The sequence below is a fragment of the Rana temporaria genome, chromosome 12 (genome assembly GCF_905171775.1).
Source record: "Rana temporaria chromosome 12, aRanTem1.1, whole genome shotgun sequence".
Taxonomy (NCBI): domain Eukaryota; kingdom Metazoa; phylum Chordata; class Amphibia; order Anura; family Ranidae; genus Rana; species Rana temporaria.
The window spans coordinates 142,729,054-142,745,101 of NC_053500.1; the positions used below are offsets into that span (position 1 = coordinate 142,729,054).

Here is a 16,048-nt window from a genome sequence, read left to right on the forward strand (position 1 = left end):
ATATATAAATCAAGGTCTTATTCTACAGATCAGGCTGCAGCTCCTCCAAAAGAGGCAGGCTTGCTTAGGCTACCAGCTAAGTTCTCTCTTGAAACGGCTTCCCCCCCCCCCCCAGTCGTGGACTCAAACTCGCCGATTGGGTCACGAGACAGCACAGAGCAGCTCAATGAATGCCTATTTCATTGGATAACTTGCAACTGCTTCAAGAGACAACTCAACCATTGGGCAACAGGCCTGCAGCTTAATGACTTTTTATACAAGCGAAATCATATACAAGTACATATCCCCCCCCCCCCCTTTTCCTTTTAAATTTTTTAAAAGAGACCGTCTTACTCCAATAGCGTACTCCTACATGTCAAGGTGTGGCCTGTAAAGTCCTGTATTGCTTTGGTGTGGCCAGGATAACAAAAACCAAAAAAAAAAAATATATAAATTTCAAATCTCTACTTGGCATTAAAAAGCAGAATTGGATAAAAAGTAGCTGAAAAAAAAAAATCGTTCACACAGCCACAGCACAGATCACGGTTTAAAAATAGGGAGAAAAAAAAATTAAATATTTTTTTCTTAACACAGAACAATGAAAAAAAAAAGTCACCCTTTCACCAGCAAAAAAAAATAAAAATAAAAACAAAAACCCTATAAATATTAGCCACCGTACTGCTCCAAGATCACACTCTTCCTCTCAAACAGACGTATCAGAGAAGGGAACATAAATATTAAACCAAATAAAATAAAGGAAGGAAAAAAAACACTACACAGAAAAGGAAAAAAAAAACAAAAAAAAAAACACTATAGTAGCACCTAGAACCAAAAAAAAAAAAAAAAAAAAAAAGTCTAAGGAGTAGGAAACCTAAATGGTTATAAACCCATACGGTAGCTGGCATGGGTGGAGATTATCCCATTCTGGTAAAATGCGCCCGAGGTCGGACTGTTTTTTTTTTTTTTCTCCTTTTTTTTTTGCACTGAGGAAGCCAAAAGAAACAAATAATGGAGTCCAGTTATCCCAGTCCCACGAGACCTTTCAACGGGTACTTTAGGTACAGCAGCCATTATAAAACGCTGCTCGGGTCCTGCAGGAAAAGTCTGTGTGAAAGACGATGAGAGGGTCACCGATCGGTTTAGTCTCCCAGAATGAGTTTGACGAAGGACGCCACGTCAGTGTTCTTCGATTCGTGCAGCGTGAAAAAAGGGTGTTGCTGTGTAGGGGGGGTAAAGGGGGTTGGGTTAGGAAATTGAAATAAAAAAAAAACACAAAGACTTAAAGGTGAACCCCCGGGAGGTGGGGGGGGACTTCACACACATTGGCCTTTCCCCAGAAATATCCAACCTCTATAAAACACAAACTGGATTTTCCCCAGCGAGATCCCACCTTGGCTTTTCCCCCAATGAGATCCCACCTCCAGCACACATTGGATTTCCCCAGTCAGATCCCACCCCCAGCACACACACACACTGGTCTTTCCCTAGAGAGATCCCACCTCCAGCACACACACTGGTTTTTCCCTAGAGAGATCCCACCTCCAGCACACACACTGGTCTTTCCCTAGAGAGATCCCACCTCCAGCACACACACTGGTCTTTCCCTAGAGAGATCCCACCTCCAGCACACACACACTGGTCTTTCCCTAGAGAGATCCCACCTCCAGCACACACACTGGTCTTTCCCTAGAGAGATCCCACCTCCAGCACACACACTAGTTTTTCCCTAGAGAGATCCCACCTCCAGCACACACACTGGTCTTTCCCTAGAGAGATCCCACCTCCAGCACACACACACTGGTCTTTCCCTAGAGAGATCCCACCTCCAGCACACACACTGGTTTTTCCCTAGAGAGATCCCACCTCCAGCACACACACTGGTCTTTCCCTAGAGAGATCCCACCTCCAGCACACACACTGGTCTTTCCCTAGAGAGATCCCACCTCCAGCACACACACTGGTCTTTCCCTAGAGAGATCCCACCTCCAGCACACACACTGGTCTTTCCCTAGAGAGATTCCACCTCCAGCGCACACACACACTGGTCTTTCCCTAGAGAGATCCCACCTCCAGCACACACACTGGTCTTTCCCTAGAGAGATTCCACCTCCAGCGCACACACACTGGTCTTTCCCTAGAGAGATTCCACCTCCAGCGCACACACACTGGTCTTTCCCTAGAGAGATTCCACCTCCAGCGCACACACACTGGTCTTTCCCTAGAGAGATTCCACCTCCAGCGCACACACACTGGTCTTTCCCTAGAGAGATTCCACCTCCAGCACGCACACACACACACACACACACACACACACACACACACGGAACTTCACACAGATTTTTCACCCCTGGAAAATAAAAGGTTGAGGAACACCGCTCCAGATAACACAATCACACCAATATAAAAGGCAACGTTATCATAAGAAAGTTAAAGATTGAAAGCTGGGATCTGATTGGTGGCTTTTGGGCAACACCGAACAGCGGTAACCAGGATCGGCGCTGTATACTCACCATAAGCTCTGCGTAAGTTGGACGCTCTTTGGAATTCTTCTTCAAGCTGTCAGAGAGACAAGAGGTTTGTTTAAGATAAATTCAATGATAGTCTTGAAATACATTAAATAAATCCGTTTCAAGAGAACAGCAGCCACCCCGACTTCTACAGATTCTTTCCAACGTACAATCCATTCTACAACCAAACTTCAGATAATAATAATAAGAGATACAACAAGAAGCTGCGTTTCCCAGCCTTGCCAAATCCTTCCCTTTTCTCAGTGAGAAGGAAGCGCCAAGAGAACATAAGCCATCTTTCCAGGAATGTCTCACCATATGTGGCACGACCTACTGCACTGCCAAAAAACTGGCAGGAGACACCCAACATTTGCAGGAAGACATAGGCCTGTCTACGGGCAGCCCTCCTGGTGCTTACTGCTATCACACTGCTTATGGGTGGGACTGAAGCCTCTCGTTCTATGATTCGGTGTTGTGGAGTTTCTCTCTCAAATGTGTGTGCAGGAAAGGCTCAACCCACGCAACACACATGGCCGGCCATGTCACCAGCTCTGTTTAAAGTGGACCTCTCTCTATCTACATCTAGATATCTCCATCTCTCCAATACATCTCCTGTCTGAGCAAAGCAATGTACATATTTCTTCTATTATGAAAATTTACCTTGTAACAAATAACTTTATTTTGGCATCTCTACCTCCCTTCTGATCAGTGTTACTTTGTATCACCATCTCCCGTCTGATTGGTGTTTATAAATAAAGGTTACTTTTTATTTTATTTCTCTCCCCCTCTATCTGTACAATGCTTATAAACAATGTTACTTTGTATGCCTCTCTGAACAAATTTTATAAAACAAATGTTACTTTGTATCTCCAATCCAAACAATGTTGCACAATGTTTATAAACAATTCTTTGCAAGAAAAAGACAGTGCAGCGCTAGACAAAATATAACATCAAGTGTAAAAAGTGTGTCAATAGAATATTTAAATAAATTAATAAACCATGAATGAAAAATTATATAAGTGAAATATAAAGATAAACACAATCTAATATGGCAATTATCCTCTGAAGTAAACAGGACTGTTGCAAAAAATAAACATGATAACTAAACCTGTGAAGGTAAGTGATGCCTAAAACAAATGTATTTCTGCAGTGAAGCCAGAGAACCTGTCTCAGTGTTCCAACAAATCAGTGTAAATTATGCCACATAAATAATCACAGTGATAATGATACACAGTGTTTCAGTATAAGTCCATGTTTCATGGAAAGTATAAATAAAGTTGAATAAAGGTGAGTAAAATTAAATAGAGTCCACAAAGGACTTTGTGGACTCTATTTAATTTTACTCACCTTTATTCATTATAATTTTTCATTCATGGTTTATTCATTTATTTAAATATTCTATTGACACACTTTTTACACTTGATGTTATATTTTGTCTAGCGCTGCACTGTCTTTTTCCATATATATATATCTGTCTGATCAAGGTTTATAAACACAGTAACATTTACAAACATTTATCAGACAGGATATATCTCTATCGAGAGAAAAAAGAAAACAAGAATGGGAGAGAGAGCGCGCGAGAAAAAGAGAGAAAAAAAGAGAAAGAGAAATAAAGAGAGAGAGAAAAAAAAAGAGAAAAAAAGAGAGAGAGAGAGAAAGAGAGAAAGAAAGAAAAAAAGAGAAAGAGAAAGAAAGAGAAAGAGAAAAAGAGAGAGAGAGAGAGAGAGAGAGAGAGAGAAAGAGAGAGAGAAAGAGCAGGATTCAAGCCTCTTCAGGGTGCAGTACCGCATTTGGCCAGAGGTGTGGGGGCGCCTGTGACACTCTGAAAAACTCAGTTCCTGAGTGTTTCGAGAGTATCTGATCAGCTACGAGCCGTTTCTGACCCCCCCCCCCCTTCTGGCCACATGCGGTACTGCATACAATAGAAGTCACTGTGGAACGAATTATCTGAGTTTCCATTGACTTCTATGGGGAAAATCGCTTTGATATAAGAGCACTTTGGATTACAAGCATTCTTCTGGAACAAATTATGCTCGTCATCCAAGGTACCACTGTATAACATTGCATTAGCTACTGTATTGATGGCCAAGAACTGCTGGTGGGGTGGCAGTGGGGGGGGAGGACGGAGCACACTATACATGTCCTCTGTACTTCAATGAGATATTTCTTCGGCATGCCTCAGGTCTACAAATGGTTAAAAGCCAGAGTATTTTTTCTATGACTGCCGTATACAGCAGCAGCAGCGACACAAACGCTATCATCATCATCCGAGGTCAAGTGTCAGACCGTGTGACATCCGCCACAGCCTTGTCACTTCTCGCTGGCTACAAAAAATATAAAAATAATTGTATAAAAAGAAAAAAAAACGGACCCATCCTCAGTCAGGAAACTTCCTGTGATTGCTTCCGCTCGGAAGATCCCGGGGGAAACTTTCCAGACAGACAATAGCAGGACAGGTTGAATCAAGCAGAGCCAGTAAAACGTGAGCTGTCCCTCTTATTCCATCAAGGTCTATGGGATTCCTGACACCCGGGGGAGGGGGGGCAGGATGCGCTCCTTCTGGCTTCACCAATCGGTAAACACATTGCTCACACTTACCGTACGAAAATGTGTTCATTGCCGGACAGCGTCCGGAATTAATACGGCCAGAAGATGCGTTTATGTGGAAGCTGATACGTGCGAATCGCCACTTGTTTTATTTTGAAATGCCGACAATGTAAAGGATGCCGGAGCCCATAGGAGCCAAATCAGAATTTTATATGAGATCGGTCACAAAGTGAATTCAGAGGACGTGAGCTGCTGTCAAAGACACGCCCCCTGAATTCAGAGGACGTGGACTGCTGTCAAAAACGCGCCCCCTGAATTCAGAGGACGTGGACTGCTGTCAAAGACACGCCCCCTGAATTCAGAGGACGTGGACTGCTGTCAAAGACACGCCCCCTGAATTCAGAGGACGATGACTCAAAGACACGCCCCCTGAATTCAGAGGACGTGGACTGCTGTCAAAGACACGCCCCCTGAATTCAGAGGACGTGGACTGCTGTCAAAAACGCGCCCCCTGAATTCAGAGGACGTGGACTGCTGTCAAAGACACGCCCCCTGAATTCAGAGGACGTGGACTGTCAAAGACACGCCCCCTGAATTCAGAGGACGATGACTCAAAGACACGCCCCCTGAATTCAGAGGAGTGATGAACTGGTGTCAAAAGGCATACCCCCTGATCTTCAAGGGAGTGGACTGCCATCAAAGAGACGCCATCTGAATTCAGAGGACGTGGACTGCTGTCAAAGACACGCCCCCTGAATTCAGAGGAAGTGGACTGCTGTCAAAGACACGCCCCCTGAATTCAGAGGAAGTGGACTGCTGTCAAAGACACGCCCCCTGAATTCAAAGGACGTGGACTGCTGTCAAAGACACGCCCCCTGAATTCAGAGGACGTGGACTGCTGTCAAAGACACGCCCCCTGAATTCAGAGGACGTGGACTGTCAAAGACACGCCTCCTGAACTTAGAGGAGTGATGAACTGGTGTCAAAAGGCATACCCCCTGATCTTCAAGGGAGTGGACTGCCATCAAAGACACATCATCTGAACTTCAAGAGAACGACCTGCCGTCAAAGAGACGCCATCTGAATTCAGAGGAAGTGGACTGCTGTCAAAGACACACACCCTGAATTCAGAGGACGTGGACTGCTGTCAAAGACACACCCCCTGAACGTCAAAGGGAGTGGACTGCCATCAAAGACACCCACCTCTGAACTTCAGGGAAGGTGACCGCCATCAAAGACACACCCCCTGAATTCAGAGGAAGTGGACTGCTGTGAAAGACACACCCCCTGAACTTCAAGGAAGTGGACTGCCAAAGACACACCCCCTGAATTCAGATGACATGCACTGCTGTCAGACACGCCCCCTGAATTCAGAGGAAGTGTACTACTGTGAAAGACACACACCCTGAACTTCAAGGAAGTGGACTGCTGTCAAAGACAAATCCCTGCCGGAAATGTAAGGGAGTGGACTGCTGTCAAAGACACGCCCCCTGAATTCAGAGAAAGCGGGCTGCTGTCAAAAACACGCCCCCTGAATTCAGAGGACGTGGACTGTCAAAGACACGCCCCCTGATCTTAGAGGAGTGATGAACTGGTGTCAAAAGGCATACCCCCTGATCTTCAAGGGAGTGGACTGCCATCAAAGACACATCATCTGAACTTCAAGAGAGCGACCTGCCGTCAAAGAGACGCCATCTGAATTCAGAGGACGTGGACTGCCATCAAAGACACACCCCCTGAATTCAGAGGAAGTGTACTACTGTGAAAGACACACCCTGAACTTCAAGGAGGTGGACTGCTGTCAAAGACAAATCCCCGCAGGAAATGTAAGGGAGTGGACTGCTGTCAAAGACACGCCCCCTGAATTCAGAGAAAGCGGGCTGCTGGAAGACACGCCCCCTGAACTCAGAGGAGTGGTGGACTGCTGTTGGATGGAAGACCCATTGAACACTCAGGAAAGAACATGTCTCATTAAGGTGAGCCCCGATCTGCAGATCACATGAAAGGTAAACGGATCTGCACAGCGAATTCCGGCGACTGACTCTACCAGTGCCCTGAAGTGCCCTTCCATGAATATCTCGCACACGACTGATCAATGTTTTAAAGAACAGGAAGTCTTATAAATCGCGTTTCTCACCATTTTGAGGTAAAATCGACAAAATCGGCAGAGAACTTTTCTGCAGGCAACTGTGGCGACGGCTCCTCGACCACCTGCTTCAGCTGCTGGAACGGAGTCCCCCACGACTCATACGGGAACCGCAGAATAGCGAGTTCAATCTGATGGAGAGAAAAGAGGGAGAGGGTTATTATTTACATCTGAGCCCCGCCCCCCCCCCCCACCTTCAGTCTGGCACATGTGTACCGCCCTCCTATCCTGGATTGAAATGGCTTCCTCCGATTTCACCCGCACACTGTGAGCCTTTCACCATGGGCATTAGAAGCTGCAGCAAGTACGATAAAGCCCCTGGCCTGCACCCTTCATTCACTAGATTCCAGTTCCGTCAATCACGGAGGTTCAGCACCACACTGTATAAAAGGGTCACGGAGCTGAAGAACGGGGAGCGGCAAGTATAAACGCACCTTCACTGTTCTTGCTAGTGTGACTGCCACTGATCGCCTGTTCCCTGTCATTGGGAACGACGATCAGTGATGTCCCACGGGGGACACATGTACCTACTGGGCGGGGCAAACATGGCCCATGCATGGGGGTATGCTGTAGTACCCCCCTCCCCCCATGTGAACAAAGGCCTTACACAGGAAAATGCAAAAAAAAATATATAATAAAAATGCTACAAAATAAAAATCTTCAGACAGAAGCCGCAACCCAATGCTGCGACTCTCTGCAAAGCTCCATTAATTAATTTCCCCGCCAAACAAAACACAGCTTCCATCGGAGGCTTGTCACACCAGAGTTCGGAGACTCGTGATCGCCTTTGAAAAAAAATATATATATCACGGCTTGAGAGGAGACGGGTAACAATCGTTTTACTATGGAGAGGGGACATTTGTGCGAGTTTACTGCCCCCGTGTGGCGAGAGTATGGAAGGTCAACATCACACGGCTGAATGGCCATTAAAGTGGTTGTAAACCCAAATTTTTGACTTTTGCCTACAGGTAAGCCTATAATAAGGCTTACCTGTAGGTATAAAGAATATCTCCTAAACCTGTACGGTTTAGGAGATATTCCCCTCGCAATGCGCTGCTGATTGCAGCGGCGCATGCGCAGGGGGATCCTCGGCTAAAGGGCCGGCCGCCACCTGGAGCGGCGATACCCGGAAGACACGCCGAGTCAAGATGACATCTCGCTCGGCGTGGACCAGGTAAGTTCCTCTCACCTCGTTCCGAGGTAAGTATTTCATAATGAGCTAATATGCGGTGCATACTAGCTCATTATGGCTTTTGCCTTGCAGGTGTAAAAAAAATAAAAATGTATATGCGGGTTTACAACTCCTTTAAGTGCGACGGACAAAACCGATCAAATATCGAAGGGCTACAGAGACCCAGAGCGGGAAGAAAATTCTCTCCCAACAATTGTTTTCCTACATTTTAGCCTGGTGTTCATATTCTATTCATTTTTTGAGGATTTTACTTCAATTTAATTTAACCACTCGCCCCCTTTCTTGACTAGCCGTGGCGGCCGCTCATTAGGGGCACCGCCCCCCCTAATTTACATGGAGGGTTCCGGACACATGTTTTTTTTAAAGCACGTAATTAGAGCCTGTGGCTCCAATTGGCTTTAAAAAAATAAAGGGTGGGCTCAGGGAGCAGTGAACACTCTGTTGTGTGAAATTAGCAAACTCGCTATTGTCTTCCTGCTTCTCCCGGCCAATTAGGCGGCGGGTCCAGAGACCCCATTGGCCGGGATGAGAAGCGACGGCCGGAACATGTAGGAGACAGAGGGGGAAGCCACCGCAGCAGCCTTGGCCTGCATGAGGCAAGTGCAGGGCTGATGGGGGTCCTAGCGAGCCAACAAACAGGCAGCCTGGGGGGTCATGGGTATGGCGTGCAGTGGCAGGATCGAGCGACCAGGTTTATGGTCTGTGGCCAGAGGTCAGTCTGACGCCCCCCCCGGTGCACTGGCACCGATAATCAGGCTACGGTTTTGCAATGCGACACTGCATTTCTTTAGCAGAGAATTGCGCGGTCGTGCGGCGCTGTACCTGTGCAACGCCATTTATTGATTGGAGGACGGTTACCCTTTTCTCTTTTACCCGCTTCAATGCCAGGCCAATTCTGACACTTCCCTCATACATCTAAATATCAACACTTTTTTTCTATAAACAGACAGACATGGGGTCTCCCGCATAGATATCGGTCATCTGATGAACCTCTATAAATAAAATTCCTCCTCCTCCATCATCGTACCATCGTGATTCCAAGGCTCCAAATATCAGACTTCACACTGTATCCCTTCTGGTTCAGTTCTGGGTTTATCCTCTCAGGCTGCAAAGAAAGAAAAAAGGAGAAAAAAAAAACACAATTACTTCAAATAAGAAAATATGCAAAAAAAACACAAAATCACACCTGAGCGTTTCCCGCCCGAAAAAAAACGCCCAACAAGCAAAATCCCATTCATTGCAATGATGGCACCTGTTCACATCTGAGCGCTTTGTCACCTAGAGAAAACCGCCGATTCTTTTCGGGCCGATTACAGGCGTTTTTCTGCTGTTTACATTGTACAAAGCCACGGTAAAACGAGACTCCGCAGCGAGGCAGCAAGCAGGCGACTCCGCAGAGACAGAGGGAGCGAGCGAGGCAGCAAGCAGGCGACTCCGCAGAGGGAGCGAGCGAGGCAGCAAGCAGGCGACTCCGCAGAGGGAGCGAGCGAGGCAGCAAGCAGGCGACTCCGCAGAGGGAGCGAGCGAGGCAGCAAGCAGGCGACTCCGCAGAGGGAGCGAGCGAGGCAGCAAGCAGGCGACTCCGCAGAGGGAGCGAGCGAGGCAGCAAGCAGGCGACTCCGCAGAGGGAGCGAGCGAGGCAGCAAGCAGGCGACTCCGCAGAGGGAGCGAGCGAGGCAGCAAGCAGGCGACTCCGCAGAGGGAGCGAGCGAGGCAGCAAGCAGGCGACTCCGCAGAGGGAGCGAGCACGCAAATCGACAGAGGGAGCGAAGCAGCAAGCAGGCGACTCCGCAGAGACAGAGGGAGCGAGGCAGCAAGCACGGGGCACCACAAAAAGTGAGAGATAGTGAGCATGTGGCACTGCAGAAAGAGCGAGAGAGAGTGACCCCTTGGCGCCGCAGAGGGTGAGAGAACACATGGTGCACAGAGAGCGCGAGTGAAAGAGCAAACAAGAGCTAGCACGCAACGAGAGAGAGCATGCACATGGCGCAGAAGAGAACGCAAGTTTGAGATAGCAAGCATGTGCCTCTGCAAAGAGCGAGCACAAGAGTGACTACATGGCACCACAGAGAGCGAGCATGTGGCGCTTCAGAGACAGCGAAAGAGCGAGATGGCACACACGTGGCGCCACATAGAGCCACATAGAGCCCAAGCATGTGTCGCCGCAGAGAGCTGGTGAAAGAGCAAGCACGTGGCTCCACAGAGCGCAAATGTGAGAGATAGTGGCGCTGCAGAGAGAGAGTGAGAGAGCTTGAGGCACCACAGAGAGGGAGAGAGCATGTGATTTCGCAAAGGAGAGAGCATGTGAATTCGCAAAGGAGAGAGCATGTGAATTCGCAAAGGAGAGAGCATGTGAATTCGCAAAGGAGAGAGCATGTGAATTCGCAAAGGAGAGGGCATGTGAATACGAAAAGGAGAGGGCATGTGAATACGAAAAGGAGAGGGCATGTGAAACCGCAAAGGAGAGAGCATGTAGCACCGCAGAGAGCGAGTGTGAGGGAGAGCATGACAGAGTGTAAGTGAGTGGGGCAATGCAAGTTCCCACCCTCAGTTCTGCCCCACTTACAATATACCTGTCACTTCAAGGCTACCAAATAAATACGACCCCCCCGCCTATTTAATATAAGAAGTCACACTTACCGCCATGTACGGTTTGCAGCCGGCGTCCATCGTTTTGGCTACAGAATCCACTAAATATCCGCTGATCCCGAAGTCGCACATCTTCACCTGACCCTGCTTGTTAATCAGCACATTGGAAGGTTTTACGTCTGAAAATAAAAGAGATGAACGTTCGGATGACTGAGCTGCGGGAGGAGTGAAGGAGAAAACAATGTAAATGCTGCAAATCTCTTCTAGTACTCGGGTATGGCGCCGACATCAAACCACCGGGGGGGGGGGGGGGGCACAGGGGGACCGAGGCATTCCCAAAGAGCCAGGTGCTTAAAGTGAACTTCAACTTGGCTGAAGGATATAGAAATGTTAATTGTGCTTCAGCAGTAATCTGAATGATTTATCAAATTTCCTTCCAATAAAATACACCTGCTGTGCCCATTATAAGGGGTTCCCACCATCCCTGTGCCGAGTTCCCGGATCTGTACACCCGCTGTGCCCATTATGAGGGGTTCCCACCATCCCTGTGCTGAGTTCCCGGGTCTGTACACCCGCTGTGCCCATTATGAGGGGTTCCCACCATCCCTGTGCTGAGTTCCCGGGTCTGTACACCCGCTGTGCCCATTATGAGGGGTTCCCACCATCTCTGTGCCGAGTTCCCGGATCTGTACACCCGCTGTGCCCATTATGAGGGATTCTAACCATCCCTGTGCCGAGTTCCTGGGTCTGTACACCTGCTGTGCCCATTATGAGGGGTTCCCACCATCCCTGTGCTAAGTTCCCGGGTCTGTACACCCGCTGTGCCCATTATGAGGGGTTCTAACCATCCCTGTGCCGAGTTCCTGGGTCTGTACACCTGCTGTGCCCATTATGAGGGGTTCCCACCATCTCTGTGCCGAGTTCCCGGATCTGTACACCCGCTGTGCCCATTATGAGGGGTTCTAACCATCCCTGTGCCAAGTTCCTGCGTCTGTACACCTGCTGTGCCCATTATGAGGAGTTCCCACCATCCCTGTGCTGAGTTCCTGAGTCTGTACACCTGCTGTGCCCATTATGAGGGGTTCCCACTATCCCTGTGCTGAGTTCCCAGGTCTGTACACCGGCTGTGCCCATTATGAGGGGTTCCCACTATCCCTGTGCTGAGTTCCCGGGTCTGTACACCGGCTGTGCCCATTATGAGGGGTTCTCACCATCCCTGTGCTGAGTTCCCGGGTCTGTACACCTGCTGTGCCCATTATAAGGGGTTTCCACCACCACTGTGCTGAGTTCCCGGGTCTGTACACCTGCTGTGCCCATTATGAGGGGTTCTCACCATCCCTGTGCTGAGTTCCCGGGTCTGTACACCTGCTGTGCCCATTATGAGGGGTTCCCACCATCCCTGTGCCGAGTTCCCGGGTCTGTACACCCGCTGTGCCCATTATGAGGGGTTCCCACCATCCCTGTGCCGAGTTCCCGGGTCTGTACACCCGCTGTGTCCATTATGAGGGGTTCTCACCATCCCTGTGCTGTGTTCCCGGGTCTCTAGACCCGCTGTGTCCATGTGTGAGGTGGTGGTGGAGGGAGATGGGTGGTGGTAGTGGTACACTTACCTCTATGAATGACGGAGAGTTTACTATGTAGATGTTCTAATGCTCTAACAATCTGGGAGAAAAAATAAAAAATAAAATCAGAAATGAATTGCCAACATATGAGCATCAAAATTGCCATCAATGAAGAGGTTCCCCCATCCCGTCTTTAGGGCTTCCTGAGGGTCAAACAGGAACTCAGCTAAATATAAAATGACCAATAGGAAACCTGAGGTAGCAGGAGGAGGCGGATCCAACTTTTTTTTTTTACTTTCTGCTAAAAAAAAACTATCCAATAAAAAAAAACTATTAAAAATTAAATTTCTTCATCAATTAAAAAAAAATAATCCCAATATATTGGTATCGCAAAAGTTATAGCGTCTTCAAACTATGGAATAATATATATATATATATTTTTTTTTTTTCCCATAGTAAAAATGGCATCGATCAGCAACTTAGAGTGGGACTGCAATATTGCGGCGGAAAATCTGACGCTTTGTGAGAACCAGTGACACCAATACATTAAATCGGTGCCAAGTCACTGTACTAATGAGACTGGCAGGGAAGGGGTTAAACAGGCAAGCAAAGGGCCGCATTCGGCTCTGGGGCCACAGTTTGGAGACCACTGCTCTAAGTAGTTAAAGTAAAAAAAAGTTTGTGAACACTGGCAGTGTTTACATTTGTGATAGCTGTGATTGGTTCACAACAATCAAAAAAGTATAGAGCCACTCGGTTTGGCTCTGTACATTGTGCCTGTGATCTGAGACACCAGACAGTACCGGAGTGGCACAGAATAACGGTCTATTCCAAATGAACTTTCAACGACCTAAAAATCACATCTATGAACATTTTCCTCCTGGGAGCACCACGGGTGCGACTTACAGAAACGGCTATTTTGCCCAGAATGTCCTCGGGGATGGTCAAGTCTTTGTCTATGACGTGTTTGTAGAATTTGTCCAGTGACGTGTCCATCAGCTCCATACAGATCCAGACATCCCCCTGGAAGAGACAAAATACGTGAAGAGCCGTTGCTTGTGGTTGGACCACAAAAAGAGAATAAAAATTGGCCCTCATTTATCAAAGAGGAACCACCTAAAAAACCCCGGAACTAGCGATACACCGAAACTTCAGCCGCCGAAGATTTTCAGCCCAAAAAATTGGCGTTTTCAGTATTTATTTTTTTACAATATGGAGAAGTAACATGTATGGTCTGGTGGCAACCAAGAAAACTTCTTAAAAACAAAACATGATAAAAAATAAAATGAAAATACAAAAAAAAAATACAAATTGTCCAAGATGAAGTTTACCTCTCGAAATAGCGCTCCGTAGAAGGTGACGGTGAAGTGACAATCGACGGTGCGCATGGAGATATCGAGGTCCATCAGGAGTCTCTTCTGTTCCTGGCTGTTCACGGTGGCTCGAATACGCTGCGGAGAGGAGAAGCCGCCATTAATGGAGAGGACGGGCGACAACCGAACCAACATTCACTTCCAGATTTTAAAATGCAATCTAACCCCTTCAATAGAAGGCAATCCCACCCCCCCCCCCCCCCCCAGGCCAAATTTTCAGCTTTCAGGGGCGCCGGCCACCTGAATAATGGCAGCTGGTTGGCTGTGCGGAAGTGCCTATCAGAGCTGGCGGCTCCGATAGGCTTTCCAAGTACAGCCCCTCGGCTCCCGGATGTCTTATCCTTGGAACGTACGGGGGGCTGCGTCCCTTGGATAAGACTGACGGCCGTCTCAGCCAATCAGGTTCACCGATTCTGGTTATCGATAACCTGATTGGCTGAAGCGTCATCGAGGGCGGCAGAGGACATCGAGGGACATGGAAGCATAAAGGTAAGTGCATTTTACAGGGTACAGTGGCAACAATAGATACAGTGGTGACAATGGGCACAGTGGCGACAATTAAAGGGCACGGCACAGTGGCTGCGTTTGATGGCACGGCACAGTGGCTGCGTTTGATGGCACGGCACAGTGGCTGCGTTTGATGGCATGGCACAGTGGCTGCGTTTGATGGCATGGCACAGTGGCTGCGTTTGATGGCATGGCACAGTGGCTGCGTTTGATGGCATGGCACAGTGGCTGCGTTTGATGGCATGGCACAGTGGCTGCGTTTGATGGCATGGCACAGTGGCTGCGTTTGATGGCATGGCACAGTGGCTGCGTTTGATGGCATGGCACAGTGGTGACAATTGATGGCACAGTGGCTGCATTTGATGGGCACAGTGAGGCTGCAATTTTTTTGTTTTGTTTGCGCCCCCCCCCCCAAAAAATTTTGAGCACCAGCCGCCACTGTGTTGGAGTAAGACACTGGCCAGGCGTTGCCCAGGGAACGGGGGTCCTCAAACGACACTGGCAAGGCTGACGGAAGGGGGGGGGGCGGTGGGGTTCTCAGACGACACTGGCTAGGCGGCGCCGACGGAAGGGGGGTTCTCGGACGACACTGGCGAGGAGGCGGAGCCGACGTAACTGGGGGGGGTTGTTCGCGAACGACGCTGGCGAGGCGGCCCCGACGGGGGGGATTGGGTTGGTTCTTGGACGACACTGGCGAGGTGGCGCCAACGGGGTAGGGACACTGGCGAGGCGGCACCGACGGGGGAGGGACAGTGGCGAGGCGGCAGAGTTCCCTGGTTTCTGGCCTAGCCCAAGAATTCTTCAAGGGAGGAGAAGCTCTCAGCTAAGCCACACCCGTCTGCCTGCACTCTAGAGAACACCTATGATTAAAACGCGTGGGGCGGAGCTCCATGCTGACTTTCTCTTGCAATCCAAAGTGACCTGGAAATCATTGTGTTTGCTGTTCGAACCTGTTTGTTTTATCATGCAAATACCCCTGTATGCTTATAAGTGCATTTTAATAGTATAAAATCTTTATTAAGCTATGTGGAGCGTCTGATTTTGTATTCTTTCTGTGAAAAATTAAAGCCCCCCCCCCCCCCCCTATATGGTTAATTTTAGGGATTTTACAGTACGTGGAGCATCTGCTTTTCTGGGTGCCTGGTGATTGGAGGATTTAATTGAGAAGAATTGTTCTATATTTAATTTTATTTGCACTCCTTTTTGCCCATCTGATCACAGCAAAAACGTATTTGAAGAGTTCTGTGATTTTTATTATATAAATTGGGCATCATTTGACAGGAAATTAGCAAATGCTACATGAATCACCTGCCCTTACTCAATATGGCTGCTGCTAGAAATGCTGAGAGGGGGGGGGGGGCGTTTTTCAAAGTGACTTCTCAGCAAAATAATGCATGGCGACATTGATGAAAAGGGGGGGGGGGGTTGCTTCTTTGCAAATTAAAATAAAGTTTTCGATTTGCGGAGCTTAGATGCGGTTTAGTTTCACTTTAAATGCCAACAGTCACTCACCTTCACAGCCATGATCTGTTCGCTGGGCACGTGCCGCATTTTCTCCACCACGCCGTAGGCCCCGCGGCCCAGTTCTTCGATCGGTAACAGGTCATCTGCTTTCACTTCAAAGTTCTGAGAGCAAAGAAAACAGA

At 48.3% G+C, this 16,048-nt stretch overlaps 1 protein-coding gene across 2 annotated transcripts in view; it reads right to left on the bottom strand.

Moving 5' to 3' along the window:
- Positions 1–249: 249 nt before the first annotated feature.
- The window catches only part of MAP2K6 (mitogen-activated protein kinase kinase 6), a 39,906-nt gene continuing 24,107 nt past the window's right edge, over positions 250–16,048 (bottom strand). For both annotated transcript variants that reach the window (XM_040331032.1, XM_040331033.1), the window contains 9 exons: positions 15,915–16,028; positions 13,854–13,973; positions 13,429–13,545; positions 12,571–12,622; positions 11,012–11,139; positions 9,399–9,476; positions 7,171–7,310; positions 2,490–2,535; positions 250–1,196 (listed from right to left, as the gene is read on the bottom strand). In XM_040331032.1, coding sequence (XP_040186966.1) covers positions 1,119–1,196; positions 2,490–2,535; positions 7,171–7,310; positions 9,399–9,476; positions 11,012–11,139; positions 12,571–12,622; positions 13,429–13,545; positions 13,854–13,973; positions 15,915–16,028 — 873 coding nt within the window. In that variant the 3' untranslated portion in view covers positions 250–1,118. The remainder of the gene's footprint in view (positions 1,197–2,489; positions 2,536–7,170; positions 7,311–9,398; positions 9,477–11,011; positions 11,140–12,570; positions 12,623–13,428; positions 13,546–13,853; positions 13,974–15,914; positions 16,029–16,048) is intronic.